The following is a 15,104-nucleotide window of genomic DNA, read 5'->3' on the forward strand; positions in this document are numbered from 1 at the left end:
CCTGAAAGGCTGCGCTGCAAGATAGAAGCCACTGCTCCAAAACCACCATAAAATATCCACACTACAGTTTGCAAGTGCACATGGGGACAAAGATCTTACTTTTTGGAGAAATGTCCTCTGGTCTGATGAAACAAAAATGTAACTTTGGCCATAATGACCATCGTTATGTTTGGAGGAAAAAGGGTGAGGCTTGCAAGCCGAAGAACATCATCCCAACTGTGAAGCATGGGGGTGGCAGCATCATGTTGTGGGGGTGCTTTGCTGCAGGAGGGACTGGTGCACTTCTGTCTGTCATGGACTTTTGTGTCATGGAGTTGTTAGTAAAAAATGGTTTGCTTTCTAATGTTCCTAATTTGATCTTAATCCAATGTCTTCTAGGGGCTGTTCAGACCAAATGTGTTTTTGTGCTAAAAATTTTTTTTAAAAAGCGAGATGCAACGCAGCAAAAAGAGCAGAACGAAGGTGTCTTGAGGCACATTTTTAACTGAATATTTGGGGTTTAATACAAGTTAAGCTCAATCAACAGCATTTGTGGTATTATGTTGATTACCACACAAATTGTATTTTCACTTGTCCCTCCTTTAAATAAAAGAAGCAAAAATTTGGGTTGAGGCTCTTGCAATTGAAGAAAATGGGGCCAATCAGTTAACGTTAAAATTCTCACCATTTCAAAAGTATAGCCACAAGCAAACGAAATGCGTGTTATGATTTTAGTGTGATAAAATTGCTTACTAGCATTTTTTGTGTAAAGGTAGCCTATATCCAGTTTTACAACTTCCGTGCCATGACATAGCACTGTAAACCTTAAAACGACCCCCAAAACATTTTTTTTACATTTAAGATTTTAAACTTTACAGCTCAAATAATACACAAGTTTTAACAGAAGAATTGATGCAAGTGCTTTTATAAAATTATAACCTTCACATTTCTATCTTTAAACCCTCCAAAAATTGGCACCATTCACTTCCATTGTGACTCACTGTAACCTTGATTTTTGCTCTTTTGTTTTTTAAGAGAAGACTAAATGAGTCAAATATATTGTGGTTATCAACATTATGCCACAAATGCTGTCTAAAAAAACGAGACGTAATGGTCAAAGACCTCTGTCATGCAAATGTAAAAAAAAAAAAAAAACATTTGAAAATATTGTTAGAGCTGAAAATAACATCTGTCGTCATTACCACACATCTCGCTCTCATGAACACGACACCGACCGCCGGTGCGACAGAACCTAAGCACCCCTTGCTACAGACTGCAGCGCGATGATGTAGTGGATTTAATCATCTGCGTAGTGGATGTTTTAATGTGCATGCTTATTCACATTTAAATGTTTTGTGTCGTTACTGTATCATACTTAATGGTCATTAATATATATATAATCTATATACAGTGGATATAAAAAGTACACCCCTGTTAAAACAGCAGGATTTTGTGATGTAAAAAATTAAACAGATAAATCATATCAGAATTTTTGCACCTTTAAATGTAAAAATTACAACCTATGCAATGCCACTGAAAACCAAAGTGACACATTTCAGAGAGAAAAAAAAAAATTAGTATAACGTAACTTCATAAGTGTGCACATCCCTGAACTAATACTTAGTTGAAGCATCCTTTGATTTTATTACAACACTCAATCTGTTTGGACAAGAGTCTATTAGCTTGGCACATCTTGACTTGGGAATATTTTCCCACTCTTCTTTGCAAAAAAGTTCCAGATCTGTCAAATTGCGAGAGCATCTCCTGTGTACGGCCCTCTTCAGGTCCCCCTACAGATTTTCTATAGGATTCAGGTCTGGGCTCTAGCTGGGCCATTCCAAAACATTAATTTTTTTTTGCTGAAGCCATTCTTTTGTTAATTTGGATTTGTGCTTTGGATCATTGTCATGCTGAAAGGTGAAAGATCTCTTCATTTTCAGCTTTCTATCAGATGCCAGAAGATTCTGTGCCAAAATTGACTGGCACTCCCTCCACCTTCCAGTTCCAGCTGAAGAATGATGCTGCCACCACCATGCTTCACTGTGGGTATGGTGTTCTTTTGATGATGTGCTGTGTTGTTTTTGCGCCAAACATACCTTTTACAATTTTGGCCAAAAAGTACAATCTTGTTCTCATCAGACCATAACACATTTTTCCACATGGTTTTGGGAGACTGGATATATGTTTTTGTGGGCTTGGATATTTTTGTTTTTTTCGTCAGAAAAGGCTTGCGTCTTGCCACCCTGCCCCATAGCCCAGACAGATGAAGAATACGGGAGATAGTTGTCACATGTAAGGAGCAACCAGTACTTGCCAGAAAGAGCTGCAGCTCCTTTAATGTTGCTGTAGGCCTCTTGACAGCCTCCCTGACCAGTTTTCTCTTTGTCTTCTCATCAATTTTGATGTCATGTTCTTGATAATGTCACTGTTGTGCCATACTTTCTCCACTTGATGATGTCTTCACTGTGTCCATGGTATATCTAATGCCTTGGAAATTTTTTTGTAGCCCTCATCTGAGCGATACCTTTCAACAATGAGATCCTGTTGATGCTTTGTAAGCTCTTTGTGGAAGTATGCAACCAAGAAGATGTCAGAAAAATCCTACAAGAACAGCTGAGATTTATTTGGAGTTAATCAGAGTCACTTCAGGTGAAGACAGATGTGTACTATTTCACATGAGCTTGATGATTGGTTGATTCTGAACACAGCCACATACCCAGTTATAAAAGAGTGTGCACACTTATGCAGTTAAGTTATTCTAAGTTTTTTTTTTCTCTCTCTCTCTCTCTGAAATGTCACTTTGGTTTTCAGTGGCATTGCATAGGTTGTAATTTTTACATTAAAGGTGCAAAAAGTCTGATATGATTTATCTTTGTTTCATGTTTTACATCACAAAAACCTGCTGTTTTAACAGGGGTGTGTATAATTTTTTATATCCACTGTGTGTGTGTGTGTGTGTGTGTGTGTATATACAGGTGCATCTCAATAAATTAGAATGTCGTGGAAAAGTTCATTTATTTCAGTAATTCAACTCAAATTGTGAAACTCGTGTATTAAATAAATTCAATGCACACAGACTGAAGTAGTTTAAGTCTTTGGTTCTTTTAATTGTGATGATTTTGGCTCACATTTAACAAAAACCCACCAATTCTGACATTATTCCTGCGGCTTCTATTCTCAAGATGTTCAAGCTTTTCAAGGAGATGTTCCAAATCAACTTTGGTCGTGGGTGGGTTAGCAGTTAATTCCCTCTCCGAAGATTCCAGAAAATTGATTCATTTTTCAACATCAGTCACTCTTGTACCTAACTCAGAGAATTTTATTTCCATCGCCGTAATTGATCAACGTATTACAGCGAGATCCTCCAAGTCAGCAAGAATCTTCGTCAACATCACCGACATGTTGGACAACTGATGCTGGATCTCCTCTCCTGCCGCGCCATCCAAATCGAGTCCCCGGTCTGTAGGCCTGTCGGGGCTTTCATCCTGAACACGTAAGTGTCTTTTAATGTCTCCAGAGCCCGAGGATTTTGACTTCTTTGCCATTTTTTTGCAACAAAGGACAAATGTGTAACTGGGTGTATCAAAATTAACCAGATTATAACATGAAAATAATCGAAAATTCAGCAAAGTGCGCAGAGCTCATCGCTCACACGTCTGCTTCTTGCATGGCTTGTGACTTTCTGGTAAATTACAATGGCCTGATGCAGGCGGTTGTGTAAAATGATGGGGAGCCCGTACTTAAGGGGAGGGGCATAAGTATATGTTTGGCAAACGAAATAGCAAGCGCTCTAAACAGAGAGGACTTGTGAAGAGAGAGACGTTACGTCTAGGTTGTAAAACCTTGCGAATGTGTTTTGAAATGACCATCATGCTGCAAAACATATGTCTTGTAAAGGTCACACTGTTCGTCCATGCCCATGAGGAGGCCATGCCTCTAGTTTAGTGTGCTTTAACACCAATTGGGCAGATCTTACCCTGCGACTCGTAAGCCAGAGCAATCACATCAACGATCCAATGAGAAAGTCTTTGCTTGGAGATGGACATTCCTTTCGTGCATCCTCCATAGCACACAAAGAGCTGATTAGACAGTCTGAACTGGTGGGTGTGCTCAACGTATGTGTGTAGTGCCCGCACAGGGCATAACAAATGCAAGGTTTGTTCCTCATCCGAATTAAATGGAGGAGGGAAGAAAGCTTGAAGGTGGACCACCTGCGCTCTGAAGGGTGTGGCTAGAACCTGAGGCACATAGCCTTTTTATGGGTTTGACAGTGGCTTTTGAAAGACCGGGCCAAAATCCAGACATGAATTGTCAATTGATAGTGCATGTAAGTCACCGACCTGTTTTACTGAGGCCAGAGCTAGCTGTAGTGCGGTCTTAATGGAGAGCATGCGCAAATCAGCAGAGTCCAAAGGCTTGAAGGGGGGCCCTACGAGCACTTTTAGGACAAAAGTTAGGTCCCAAGTTGGGACTGTAGCCGGCCGAGGTGGATTTAATCGTCTTGCTCCTCTAAGGAACTTTATGATTAAATCATGTTTTCCTGAGCATTGACGGAGTGAGTTCCGTGCCTAATCGCTCTTGAAGAAATATGAGAATTTCATGTATGGGGCAGTTTACTGGGTCTTTGCCAGTTTACTGGGTCTTTGCCAGTTATCCGCAAAGCCGCTGGCCCAGACGGCATTCCGGGCCGCATCATCAGAGCGTGCGCGAACCAGCTGGCTGGTGTTTTTACGGACATTTTCAACCTTTCCCTCTCTTTGTCTGTAGTCCCCACATGCTTTAAAACATCCACCATTGTGCCTGTACCAAAACAATCAAAAATAACTTGTTTAAATGACTGGCGTCCTGTTGCTCTGACCCCCATCATCAGCAAATGTTTTGAGAGACTAATCAGAGATTACATCTGCTCTGTATTGCCACTCAGTCTTGACCCGCTGCAGTTTGCTTACCGCAACAACCGCTCCACTGATGATGCCATTGCATCTACAATACACACTGCTCTCTCCCACCTGGAAAAAAGAACACTTATGTGAGAATGCTGTTTGTAGACTACAGCTCAGCATTCAACACCATAGTGCCCTCCAAGCTAGATGAGAAACTCCGGGCTCTGGGCTTAAACAGCTCGCTGTGCAGCTGGATCCTGGACTTCCTGTCAAGCAGACGCCAGGTCGTTAGAATGGGCAGCAACATCTCCTCATCACTGACCCTCAACACTGGAGCCCCGCAGGGCTGTGTTCTTAGCCCACTACTGTATTCCTTGTACACACATGACTGTGTGGCAACACATAGCTCCAATGCCATCATTAAGTTTGCTGATGACACGACGGTGGTAGGTCTGATCACTGACAATGATGAAACAGCCTACAGAGAGGAGGTGCACACTCTGACACACTGGTGTCAGGAGCACAACCTCTCCCTCAACGTCAGTAAGACAAAGGAGCTTGTGGTGGACTTCAAAATAAAAGACAGAGAACACAGTCCCATCACCATCAATGGAGCACCAGTGGAGAGAGTCAGCAGCTTCAAGTTCCTGGGTGTCCACATCACTGAGGAACTCACATGGTCCGTCCACACTGAAGTCGTTGTGAAGAAGGCTCATCAGCGCCTCTTCTTCCTGAGACGGCTGAGGAAGTTTGGAATGAACCGCCACATCCTCACACGGTTCTACACCTGCACTGTGGAGAGCATCCTGACTGGCTGTATCTCCGCCTGGTATGGCAATAGCACCGCCCACAACCGCAAAGCACTGCAAAGGGTGGTGCGAACTGCCAGACACATCATCGGAGGTGAGCTTCCCTCCCTCCAGGAAATATATACAAGGCGGTGTGTGAAAAAAGCTCGGAGGATCATCAGAGACCCTTATTACCCTTAGAATCTGTTATCCTAGTTAATAAATGATACCTTTATGAAAACTTACCATGGATTTACTGTAGTAATACTGTATTAACCATAACTGTAGTAACAATGACTGTAGCAACCACGACTGTAGTAACTGTGTTTTATTTTTTTATTTTTTTGGCAGAAAGCAAGGTTCTGATAATTAACCATGATTTTACTACAGCATTACTGTAGTATTCATATGGTAACTTGGTTTTAGTAATAGTAACCATACAATAATATCTATGGTTAATTTTGAGGTTTTATATGTGGCTTATACTTACAAATTGTTAAAGGGTAAACAAAGCAGCCTAATAATTTTCTGATTAGGCCTATAAATATATAAAAATGTAAGTAATAATTTAAGTAAATTACGTCAATTTGTAAAAATTCAATTTAATAGAGATATCGGTATTGGTATCGATATCGGCGATATTGGCCTAAAAGTACTTGGTATCAGATCGAAAAGAAAATAAGTGGTATGCCCATCCCTATTGTTTGTGCACTTGCTTTTACAGTGGACAGCTTCGCGCCTAAAAGGGCGGGGCTCAAACACCATAGCCAATATTAGAATATTGGCGTTATTGTAGAGAGGTTTCAACTAGGTCCTGTGGAAGGACAACTCCCATATGCGTTAGCACGCAATGTCAAGTGTACTGAGTCGTAAGGGAACTAGAACGCTCGCATAATAATCCCGTCGCGCGCTCGCGGTGCAGGCGGAATCGGGTTCATAACCGCCAGATGTCACTGAAACATTAATGATTACAGGGACACGGGCAAAGAGTGATGTTTTCGTTTGTCATGAGAGGACTGTCGGAAAAGAGCCTTTGCAGTAGAAATATCTAGAGAAACACTGCATATCAAAACCTGCAGGCATTGTTTGGTAAGTCTCTGCACATACACTGCATGTTTTGCTGTCTAGTAGCTTTATAAATAACACCTACGACTGACTCGTTATTCTCACGTAAAACACTCATAAATACATCGTGTAATGTGTTACTTAAGCATACATTGATGTATATGTATTCACATTCTTGAGATCTTCGATTGTGTTTTGCTTAAATACTAGTGTTCAGACATGTCTCTTGTAAGTTTGTTTGCATGAATGGTTTTGTGGTTATGCAATACAATGTTTCACGGTCGCCAGCTTGCGAAAGTAATGTGAGGCACAGATTTCCTAATATGGACCCCCCATTTAAGACAGGAAAAGCAAAGTCTGTAAACTGAAGTTGCATACTTTTTTTTATTTTTTTTTTAGGTATTTCAGCTGAATGTAAGTCATTGTACAAATATGAACCAGTTCCCATAGAAAAGCATTCAGTGATGACTTAAGCAATCAGCTGCAATGTTTATGATCATCTGAAAAACATCTTATATTAATCTATTTCCACGCTTCTGTGTTTCTTTGCCTAAATATATATCTACACGTTTTACGTTTTAATATTTGCTTTTAGATGTTTTTAAAGCATAAACTGAGTTAAGCCATGAAGAATCCACAGACAGTGTCTGATGAATAATGACTAGAATTAATTGTTTATTTGGTGAAGGATGGAAAACAATGACAGAATCTCAAAAAGAGCACAATATACTGTAAATCAGGAACAACGAAGCAAGGGAGGGATTGTAAAGAACATCAGATGTTTTATGAAATTTAGATGCATGTGGCATGGTGTACATCATCCAATAACAAAGAAATTATGGACAACCAGTGATTAAATGCATGATCAGTACATGGTATCATATTGTAGTTCACAATACACTAACGGCCAAAAGATTGGAATAATGTACAGATTTGCCACATCTATGGCAAGTGCTACAGGAAGCGTGGGGTGAAATGTCACCTGAGTACCTGGACAAACTGACAGCTAGAATGCCAAGGATCTGCAAAGCTGTCATTGCTGAACATGGAGGATTTTTTGATGAGAAATCTTTGAAGTAGTTTAAGAAGTTCTGAATTTTTTTTTCAAATTGTAATAGTAATTTTTCACGTAATTAATGTCCTGACTATATATTGTGATCAGTTGAATGCCACTTTGGTGAATAAAAATACCAATTTCTTTCCATAAGAGCAAAATCTGTACATTATTCCAAACTTTTGGCCGCCAGTGTAATTAATTTGCAATTGTCTTAAAATTAGTAATTTGAAGTTGTCCTGATATAAACTAACAAAAACAGAAAGAAATTCTTCTGTGAAAGATACAGTGCAGGATATGATTAAAGTGTATGATCAAGAATATTTGGATCAGTTAAATAATAACTTCTATTGAAACTGATGTTTCCAACTAATGCTTAGCACGAGTATACAAGCGTTTTTCATAGAAGAAACATGTACCTCTCTCTATATACATATATTTAATATTTTTTTGAATTTGCCAAGAGTGGAATGACATATGGCCATGGCATGAACTGTGAAGGTTTAAAAGTTAAGTTACATGTATAATTTGGAGTCTGATCTTGGGCAAGGTACTGATGGTCTACTTTGACTTGACTTTAACAGGAAGAGTTTTCTCATCATGGCTGAACATTTATCCCAGAGTGAACTGGACTACCCTTTCAAGCTCTTAGAGTATTTCAATGGATTCAGGATCTCCAAGGTTTGGGGGTTATTCTAGTACTCTGTTTGGTCTTAGTTGAATCAATAAATCAGTGTAATCGGTACTTTTGTGCTGGTTTCCTAGATCTCCAAACAGCTTCCCATGTAATGTTGAACCACCTCACATCATGAGCGTACTATCTGAATAATGGGTCAGCAGTCAGTGTTCACCACTCATGACTTCTTGGATTATATAACTGTTTTATGAGACCGCAGCTATTATTTATGGCATGCACCCTACAGCTCAGTCTCATCTCTCACCAACTGTTCTGTCTCATTTATCACTGTGACAGACACAGACTCTAGCCTCAAGGGGGACCAACGTCTGATTTGTTAGAAGTCACTGAAACAAACACTGAGATGACTCAGCACTTTGTTTTCCCATCAGTCTCTGTAGCTCTTCAAACAAAGAAATCGATCTATGAACTGGAGAATTGTTAAATTCCCACATCACTATTGTGGCCTGGAGTGACATTCTTAACCTGGGTTCCTTCATATTCTTAATCAATGTCATTTTTAAAAGTTACATTTTTCTGCTAAGCAAAATTGCATAAGATATTAAGACTGACTTTCAGAGAATGTATCTTTAAAATAACTGTATTTTGTTTTATTCCATTAGCAGATTTTTATTTTAAGTTTTCAGCTTTTGCTGAAAGCATATCCTAAATAACAACTAAAGTCTAGATTGTTTGGCATTTGGTGGGACATGAAAGTTAGGAATTGAATGGCTTCAGGGAGAAACATGTATTTATTTAAAAACTGTAAGGAAAATTGCATTATTTATTTATTTAATTTGCAACTTTCAATGTATTTCACGCTGTAAAAATACATGGCAAAAACACGTTTTTCAGACCAATAGGAGGAAGGAATCTAAAAAGTGTGTTTTTGTCGATCTTCTTCAAATCTTCCCTTTCCTCCAGGTGATATTTTCAGCTTGTGAGTTAGGGGTGTTCGACATTCTCCTCCAGGCCCAAAAGCCCATGAGTTCAGGTGAGGTGGCACAGAAGCTTACGGCCAATGAAGGTGGCATAGAGCGATTATTGGATGTGCTGGTTGCAATAGAGATTGTAGAGGTGGAACAGTTACATGGGACAGGTGAGATACTGCGGTATTTTATATTCCAGTACAAATTGCTGGAAATGGGCAACAGCAGGAAAACAAGCTCTCTTATATATACAGTATAACTTATGTCTGTGTGGAAATGTAAGACACGATGTGGACATTTGATAAGGTTTCAGGGTCCTAATGATTAAAGGCTGTCTCAGTGTAAATATTTTGTCACATTTTCCCCCTGAAATGTAGAGGAGATACATTTCTAATAAACTTTTCTAAAAGTATTTCTTTGTTGTGTCTAGATCACCATTAAAATCATGGTTATTTTCCCTGTCTTCTTTCTCTGATAGCTTATTACAGCAGTACAGATGTTGCTAATCTATACCTGGCCAAGTCCAGCCCCAAATCTCTACACAATTTGATCATGTATTATTCTCAGACCATCTACCCTCTCTGGAACAATCTGGTAGATGCTGTAAGGTAGGTGCTGGTTTGTAACCAGCCAGTGGTATCTCTGTTTCTGTCTAGGTTTGATGGTAGAGACTGGCCTTTTTTTCTACATTCTGTGGTCATTACATTTGTTTTTTGACAGAAACTTGATCCTTGAGCCCTTTAAAATTGTTATTTCATGCCTTTAATTTGGATGATGTTTAGATGCATCAGGATTTGACTCCAGATACCAATGATCAATGAGATTGAGGTCCAAAAGTAAAGCCTGACCTTCTTGAAACTAAACTGTATTTGAATGTTATCTATATTTCACAAGTAAAAAAGCCTCCTAATGTCTTCACATATCTGAAAACTCCACAGGGAAGGAAAGAACCAAAATGAGAAAACCTTTGGCCTCCCATCTGAAGAGATTTTCTCCACCATATACAGGTTGATGTACACATTTCTTCTGTTTGGTTTTATATAAAATAAGCAGTACTGCTGGGTGAATTATTTAGTTTATTTGGACATCAGTGGAGTGAAAGTCCTTTCTTAGACTCCAGCGATGCAGTCTTAAGCGATTAGCCGTTGGTGCTTTGAAATTCTAGGTCATGGACTTTTAAGCCTTAAATAGAGCTCAAATTTAAGGCTTTATGACAGTTCTCATTTGTAGAGGGATGATGTGTTTTTGCTAGAGTGTGATCCGAGCAATATGTGTGTATGTGATTGTGAAAGAATGACAAACTTGTGTAATTTACTGTATATGTGTATGTGCCTTAAGATTGTTTGGGTTTAAGTGACGTATGCACGAGTGCAAATCAGAATTAGTCATTTTGGCTGATGGGATGATGCACTCAGTCTTATAATATGAGTCCTTAACTCACATTTCTACATGTAACGATTATTGCATTGTGTGTGTACGTGCTTGTGTTTCAGAGGTGTTTTTATTGAGAGTATAAGGATACTTTCTAATCACTTTGTATTAATCTTACCCTCAAATTTTTATTCCCTGACATCTTTTGAGAGTCAGTGCACATGTTGTTTAACAGATGGCAGAAGTTAAGATTGGATTGTTCTGTATTTTTTGTGAATTTAGCTGGAAAGAATCCGTATGTTGACACAGGTGTGTGTGTGTGTGTGTGTGTGTTTTGCTGTTGTTTTTTTAGGTCAGAAGAAGAGATGCTGAAGTTCATGGGTCTGATGAACTCTACATGGGTCATTGATGGCCATGACATAGTGACTGCATTTGATCTTTCCTGCTTTAAGTCTGTTGTAGATCTGGGGGGTGAGTATGAATGCAGTTTATACCTTGGTACTCGTATTTTGAGAGGCGTCCTAGTGGGATTATGTGCGCTCACTATCACAACGATTTCCTTGCTAAAAAAATTATAAAAATGCTTATAAAAAAGAGACAGCAGTCCCATTCGAAGGCATGTTATTTTGAGACTGTTTGCAGGCTGCTCTGGTGCATTAGCGCGTGAGCTGGCAAAAGAGTATCCTTCCTCCACTGTCACAGTTCTAGATCTCCCAAGTGTGGTCCAAACTGCTCAGCGACATTTCGTCCAGCAAGATGACACCATTCAGTTTCAAGAGGGTGCGTGTAGCTGTGTTTTGACCTAAACATTGATTAGTATTTGGCAGTCAGGGTCATTTTGTACAGTCTAGTAGCGTCCCTCACCATAGCATCTTTAAATAGCTAGTTTTGTGTTGGGACCTGGGTAACTCAGTGGTAAAATATGCTGGCTAGCACCCCTGGAGTTCGCTAGTTTGAATCCCCAGGGCGTGCTGAGTGACTCCAGCCAGGTCCCTAAGCAACCAAATTGGCCTGGTTGCTAGGGAGGGTAGAGTCACATGGGGTAACCTCCTCGTGGTTGCTTTAATGTGGTTCGTTCTCGGTGGGGCGCATTGTGATTTGAGCGTGGATGGCGTGAAGCCTCCATACGCACTGTGTCTCCATGGTGCTCAACAAGCCACGTGATAAGATGCACGGGTTGACAGTCTCAGACACGGAGGCAACTGGGATTCGTCCTCCACCACCCGTACTGAGGCGAATCACTACGTGACCACGAGGACTTAAAAAAAAAAAAAAAAAGCACATTGGGAATTGGGCATTCCAAACTGGGGAGAAAAAGGAAAAAAAAAATTGGCTAGTTTTGTTATGGCATTTGTAATGTTTAAAGCATTTACTGTATACATTTTTTATGTGTTCATAGGGGACTTCTTTGAAGGAGAAATCCCTCCTGCAGATCTGTTTATTCTGGCTCGGATTATTCATGATTGGAAAGAGGAAAAAAATCTCAAGCTACTGAAGAAGATTCATATGGCATGTTATCCAGGTGAGAACATTTATCAATTGCCTTAAAATAAAGTAATGAGCCGTGCATAGCTTTGATGTTACCATGAGTAAGGAGTGTTCTCTAAAATGCTCTTATCACTGGTAAAATCACTGTAACGCACAGACTCGTATGACTTATTGCTTTTTTTAAATGGTGGCAACAGCACTAGGATTAAAGACAATTAACAGAATAAACAATGCTTCCATCAAGTTTAAGAGTTCATTAACAAAATTGTAGGCTGTTTGCGGTTACCAATCAGTGTAGCAACTTGTCACATTAATATAGAATGTGCCGTCACTGGTGTAAGTTTACAGTCATTTTACAATGGCTTTGAATGTGGCTTATCAAATCAGAATTTAGAGTTGAAACTATCAGTTTTATAATGAGCATTTAACCAGGGGCATGTGGTTTTAGTAGATTGCAAAGCATTTGATGAGTCTTGATCATACTCTTTCTTCTTTACCATCTCTTCTGTTCTCAATCTAGGTGGAGGCATTCTGATCGTGGAGGCAATGTTGTTTGAGAACCGGCGGGGTCCAACTATGGCCCAGATTTTCTCTCTGAACATGTTGGTCCAGACAGAAGGGAAGGAGCACCCTCCATCTCATTACACACGTCTGCTCACTGAGGCGGGATTCAGGGACGTGCAGGTCTGTCGGACTGGAAAATCGTACGATACTATCCTGGCACTCAAATGAACTCGCATTGAGCCCCTTTCAGTAATCAGACCCCTTCTGCCTCATCTCCAGACCTGTTGTGATCAGACACTCGTCAGTAATCATGCATATGTCTGACATCTGTTGTTCCACCGTGGCCTAGTTTTAGGTCTCCTGTCCAATCATAAAGCAGTATTTTTTCCAACACAGACTGAGCCTAGTCCTGAAAATTTCTACCAAAATGCTCTTACTCTAGTATTGGATTAGGTCTATCTATTTGTGAACCTGGCCCTTGAGGCCTACAGAAGTGGTCTGAGAGGGGGTGGGTTGAGGAGCGCTTTTGGATTGGCTAGCAATGTGTGAAAAATAGGCTCCTCCCTCCATCCTGTCCATTGTACAGTACGCCCATGCACTGCTGTCTTGTTGACACATGGTTAAGTGTGACCTCTATTGGTGATTTTCTGCACTAACACACACAGCACACACACACACACACACACACACACACACACACATACACACACAAAATAGTTCTTCTAATGTACCAAAAACCCTGTTGATTTTTAACTCATACACAGACCTTCCATTGAAGGTCTACATATATCAGTTCCTGTCTTCACCCATTTCTGCCTCACTTCATTTCAATGGTATGAAACAGGGCCAGACAGAAGTACTAAGTTGTTGTTTTTTTGTCTAATATTATTAACCATCTCCAGGATAAATGGGAGGTCTCTTGACAGTTGTCAATTGCTTGTAAAGATGCAGATGCATTTTATTTTTTTTAATCTTTAGTTTGTGTACAAGTACTTTTTTTCTAGTGAAAACATGCCACACCCTTGACCTTTGGCCACACGTTTATTTTTGTCCAGGAATAACATACTAATAAAAGGAAACAATGAACAATGCTTTTTGTTGCTAAGTAATTCCTTGTAAAGCTTGTATAGCCTACTCTTTCAGCAATGTTCAAAATGTTCATGGCACACCTCACCTACTAAAAAGGTCAAATAAACAACTCAAATGCATTGACATGCATTGTAGCTGAAATTTGTTGAAATTGTGAATATTTAAAATGTAATACATATTTAAATTGTATACTTCTAAATTGCATTAATGAAATAGTAATTAGCCTTCATTTATACAGGTTTCTTATGGATACTAAATCATGAATATGGAGGGGTGTTCAACCAGGCTGAGCCCTTCAAAGGCTCCCTGAAATCTCCACACAAGACATAGGTTGGTTATTATGAAAAAGATTAAATGTAAGCCATGATGAGATGTTAGGGATGGGCGATACCACTTATTTTCTTTTCGATCCGATACCAATAATTTAAAGTCCAATATCATCGATACCAATACTGATACTTCTATTAAATGTATTTATTTTTTTAGATTTCTTGGGATTTAATGGGTTATTTAAAATATTATTTTTAGTCAGAATTCAAGTCACTATTATTATTATTTTTTTTACATTTGTGAGCCTAAACAGAAAATTATTAGACTTCTGTTTTGTTTACCATTACAAAAATTAACCATGGTTTCACTACAGTAACTATAGTTTAACAACGGTATTTAGTTAAACCATAGTTACCACACAGTTATTATTAAGCATATGACATCTAAAGATGACATTATAAGAAATGTCACATATAGATATGTAGTTATTTTAGTGTGAATTTACTCCAGAAGCTGTTTCTCTGATTTTCTATTATTACTTCTACAAGGTACTGATCCCTCTTGTTTGACTGAACCTTGTGACAGCACAAGCACTTGTCTGCTTCTGTCTTTCAGCTGCATGTTAAGATGAGCAGAAGAAGAAATAGTTCCCATCCTGCACAAGTATTTGCTAATAAAGCCTAATCCTTTTTATTTCACTTTCAAACTTATGATTATTGTTCATGTTCATGGTAACCAAATGATAATATCTTTAGTTAAAAAAATAATAATAAAAAAGTTAGAATCGATATTTTTGTGTGAGGATCGATATTTTTGATACAACACCAGTATCGGAAGCATCGATACTTTAATATTCATCCCTATGAGATATGCGTGCGTGCTCCCACTGGTAGCTGGGGCTGTTCGATTCCAGAAATTACTGGTTTTGGAATCGATTCCAAGAGTCGATTCCAGACTCATTTTTTTCGATTCCGAAAATAACGGGAGGTTGAAGTTAAATCACATAAT

The 15,104-nt window shown here is 39.2% G+C and overlaps 1 protein-coding gene across 2 annotated transcripts; it reads left to right on the forward strand.

The window, feature by feature from the left end:
- Positions 1-6,447: 6,447 nt before the first annotated feature.
- asmt2 (acetylserotonin O-methyltransferase 2) lies at positions 6,448-13,945 on the forward strand. Of its 2 annotated transcripts, XM_051647232.1 has the most exons (9): positions 6,448-6,739; positions 8,354-8,450; positions 9,370-9,544; positions 9,853-9,982; positions 10,313-10,381; positions 11,098-11,216; positions 11,388-11,525; positions 12,145-12,267; positions 12,754-13,945. In XM_051647232.1, the coding sequence occupies exons 2-9, from the start codon at positions 8,370-8,372 to the stop codon at positions 12,963-12,965; spliced, it is 1,047 nt and encodes a 348-aa protein (XP_051503192.1). In that variant the 5' UTR covers positions 6,448-6,739; positions 8,354-8,369; the 3' UTR covers positions 12,966-13,945. The 2 variants fall into 2 exon arrangements, with proteins under 2 accessions (XP_051503192.1, XP_051503193.1); XM_051647233.1 differs by lacking the exon at positions 8,354-8,450.
- Positions 13,946-15,104: the final 1,159 nt, after the last annotated feature.

This window comes from Myxocyprinus asiaticus, chromosome 20, assembly GCF_019703515.2.
Source record: "Myxocyprinus asiaticus isolate MX2 ecotype Aquarium Trade chromosome 20, UBuf_Myxa_2, whole genome shotgun sequence".
NCBI classification, from domain to species: Eukaryota; Metazoa; Chordata; class Actinopteri; order Cypriniformes; family Catostomidae; genus Myxocyprinus; species Myxocyprinus asiaticus.

Excerpts from the sequence above, each read along its gene's own strand:
- asmt2 (XM_051647232.1), top strand. The coding sequence starts at position 8,370 with ATGGCTGAACATTTATCCCAGAGTGAACTGGACTACCCTTTCAAGCTC. Across the intron at positions 10,382-11,097 it reads ATTTTCTCCACCATATACAG|GTCAGAAGAAGAGATGCTGA; the intron begins GTTGATGTACAC and ends TTGTTTTTTTAG. Across the intron at positions 11,217-11,387 it reads GTCTGTTGTAGATCTGGGGG|GCTGCTCTGGTGCATTAGCG; the intron begins GTGAGTATGAAT and ends GACTGTTTGCAG.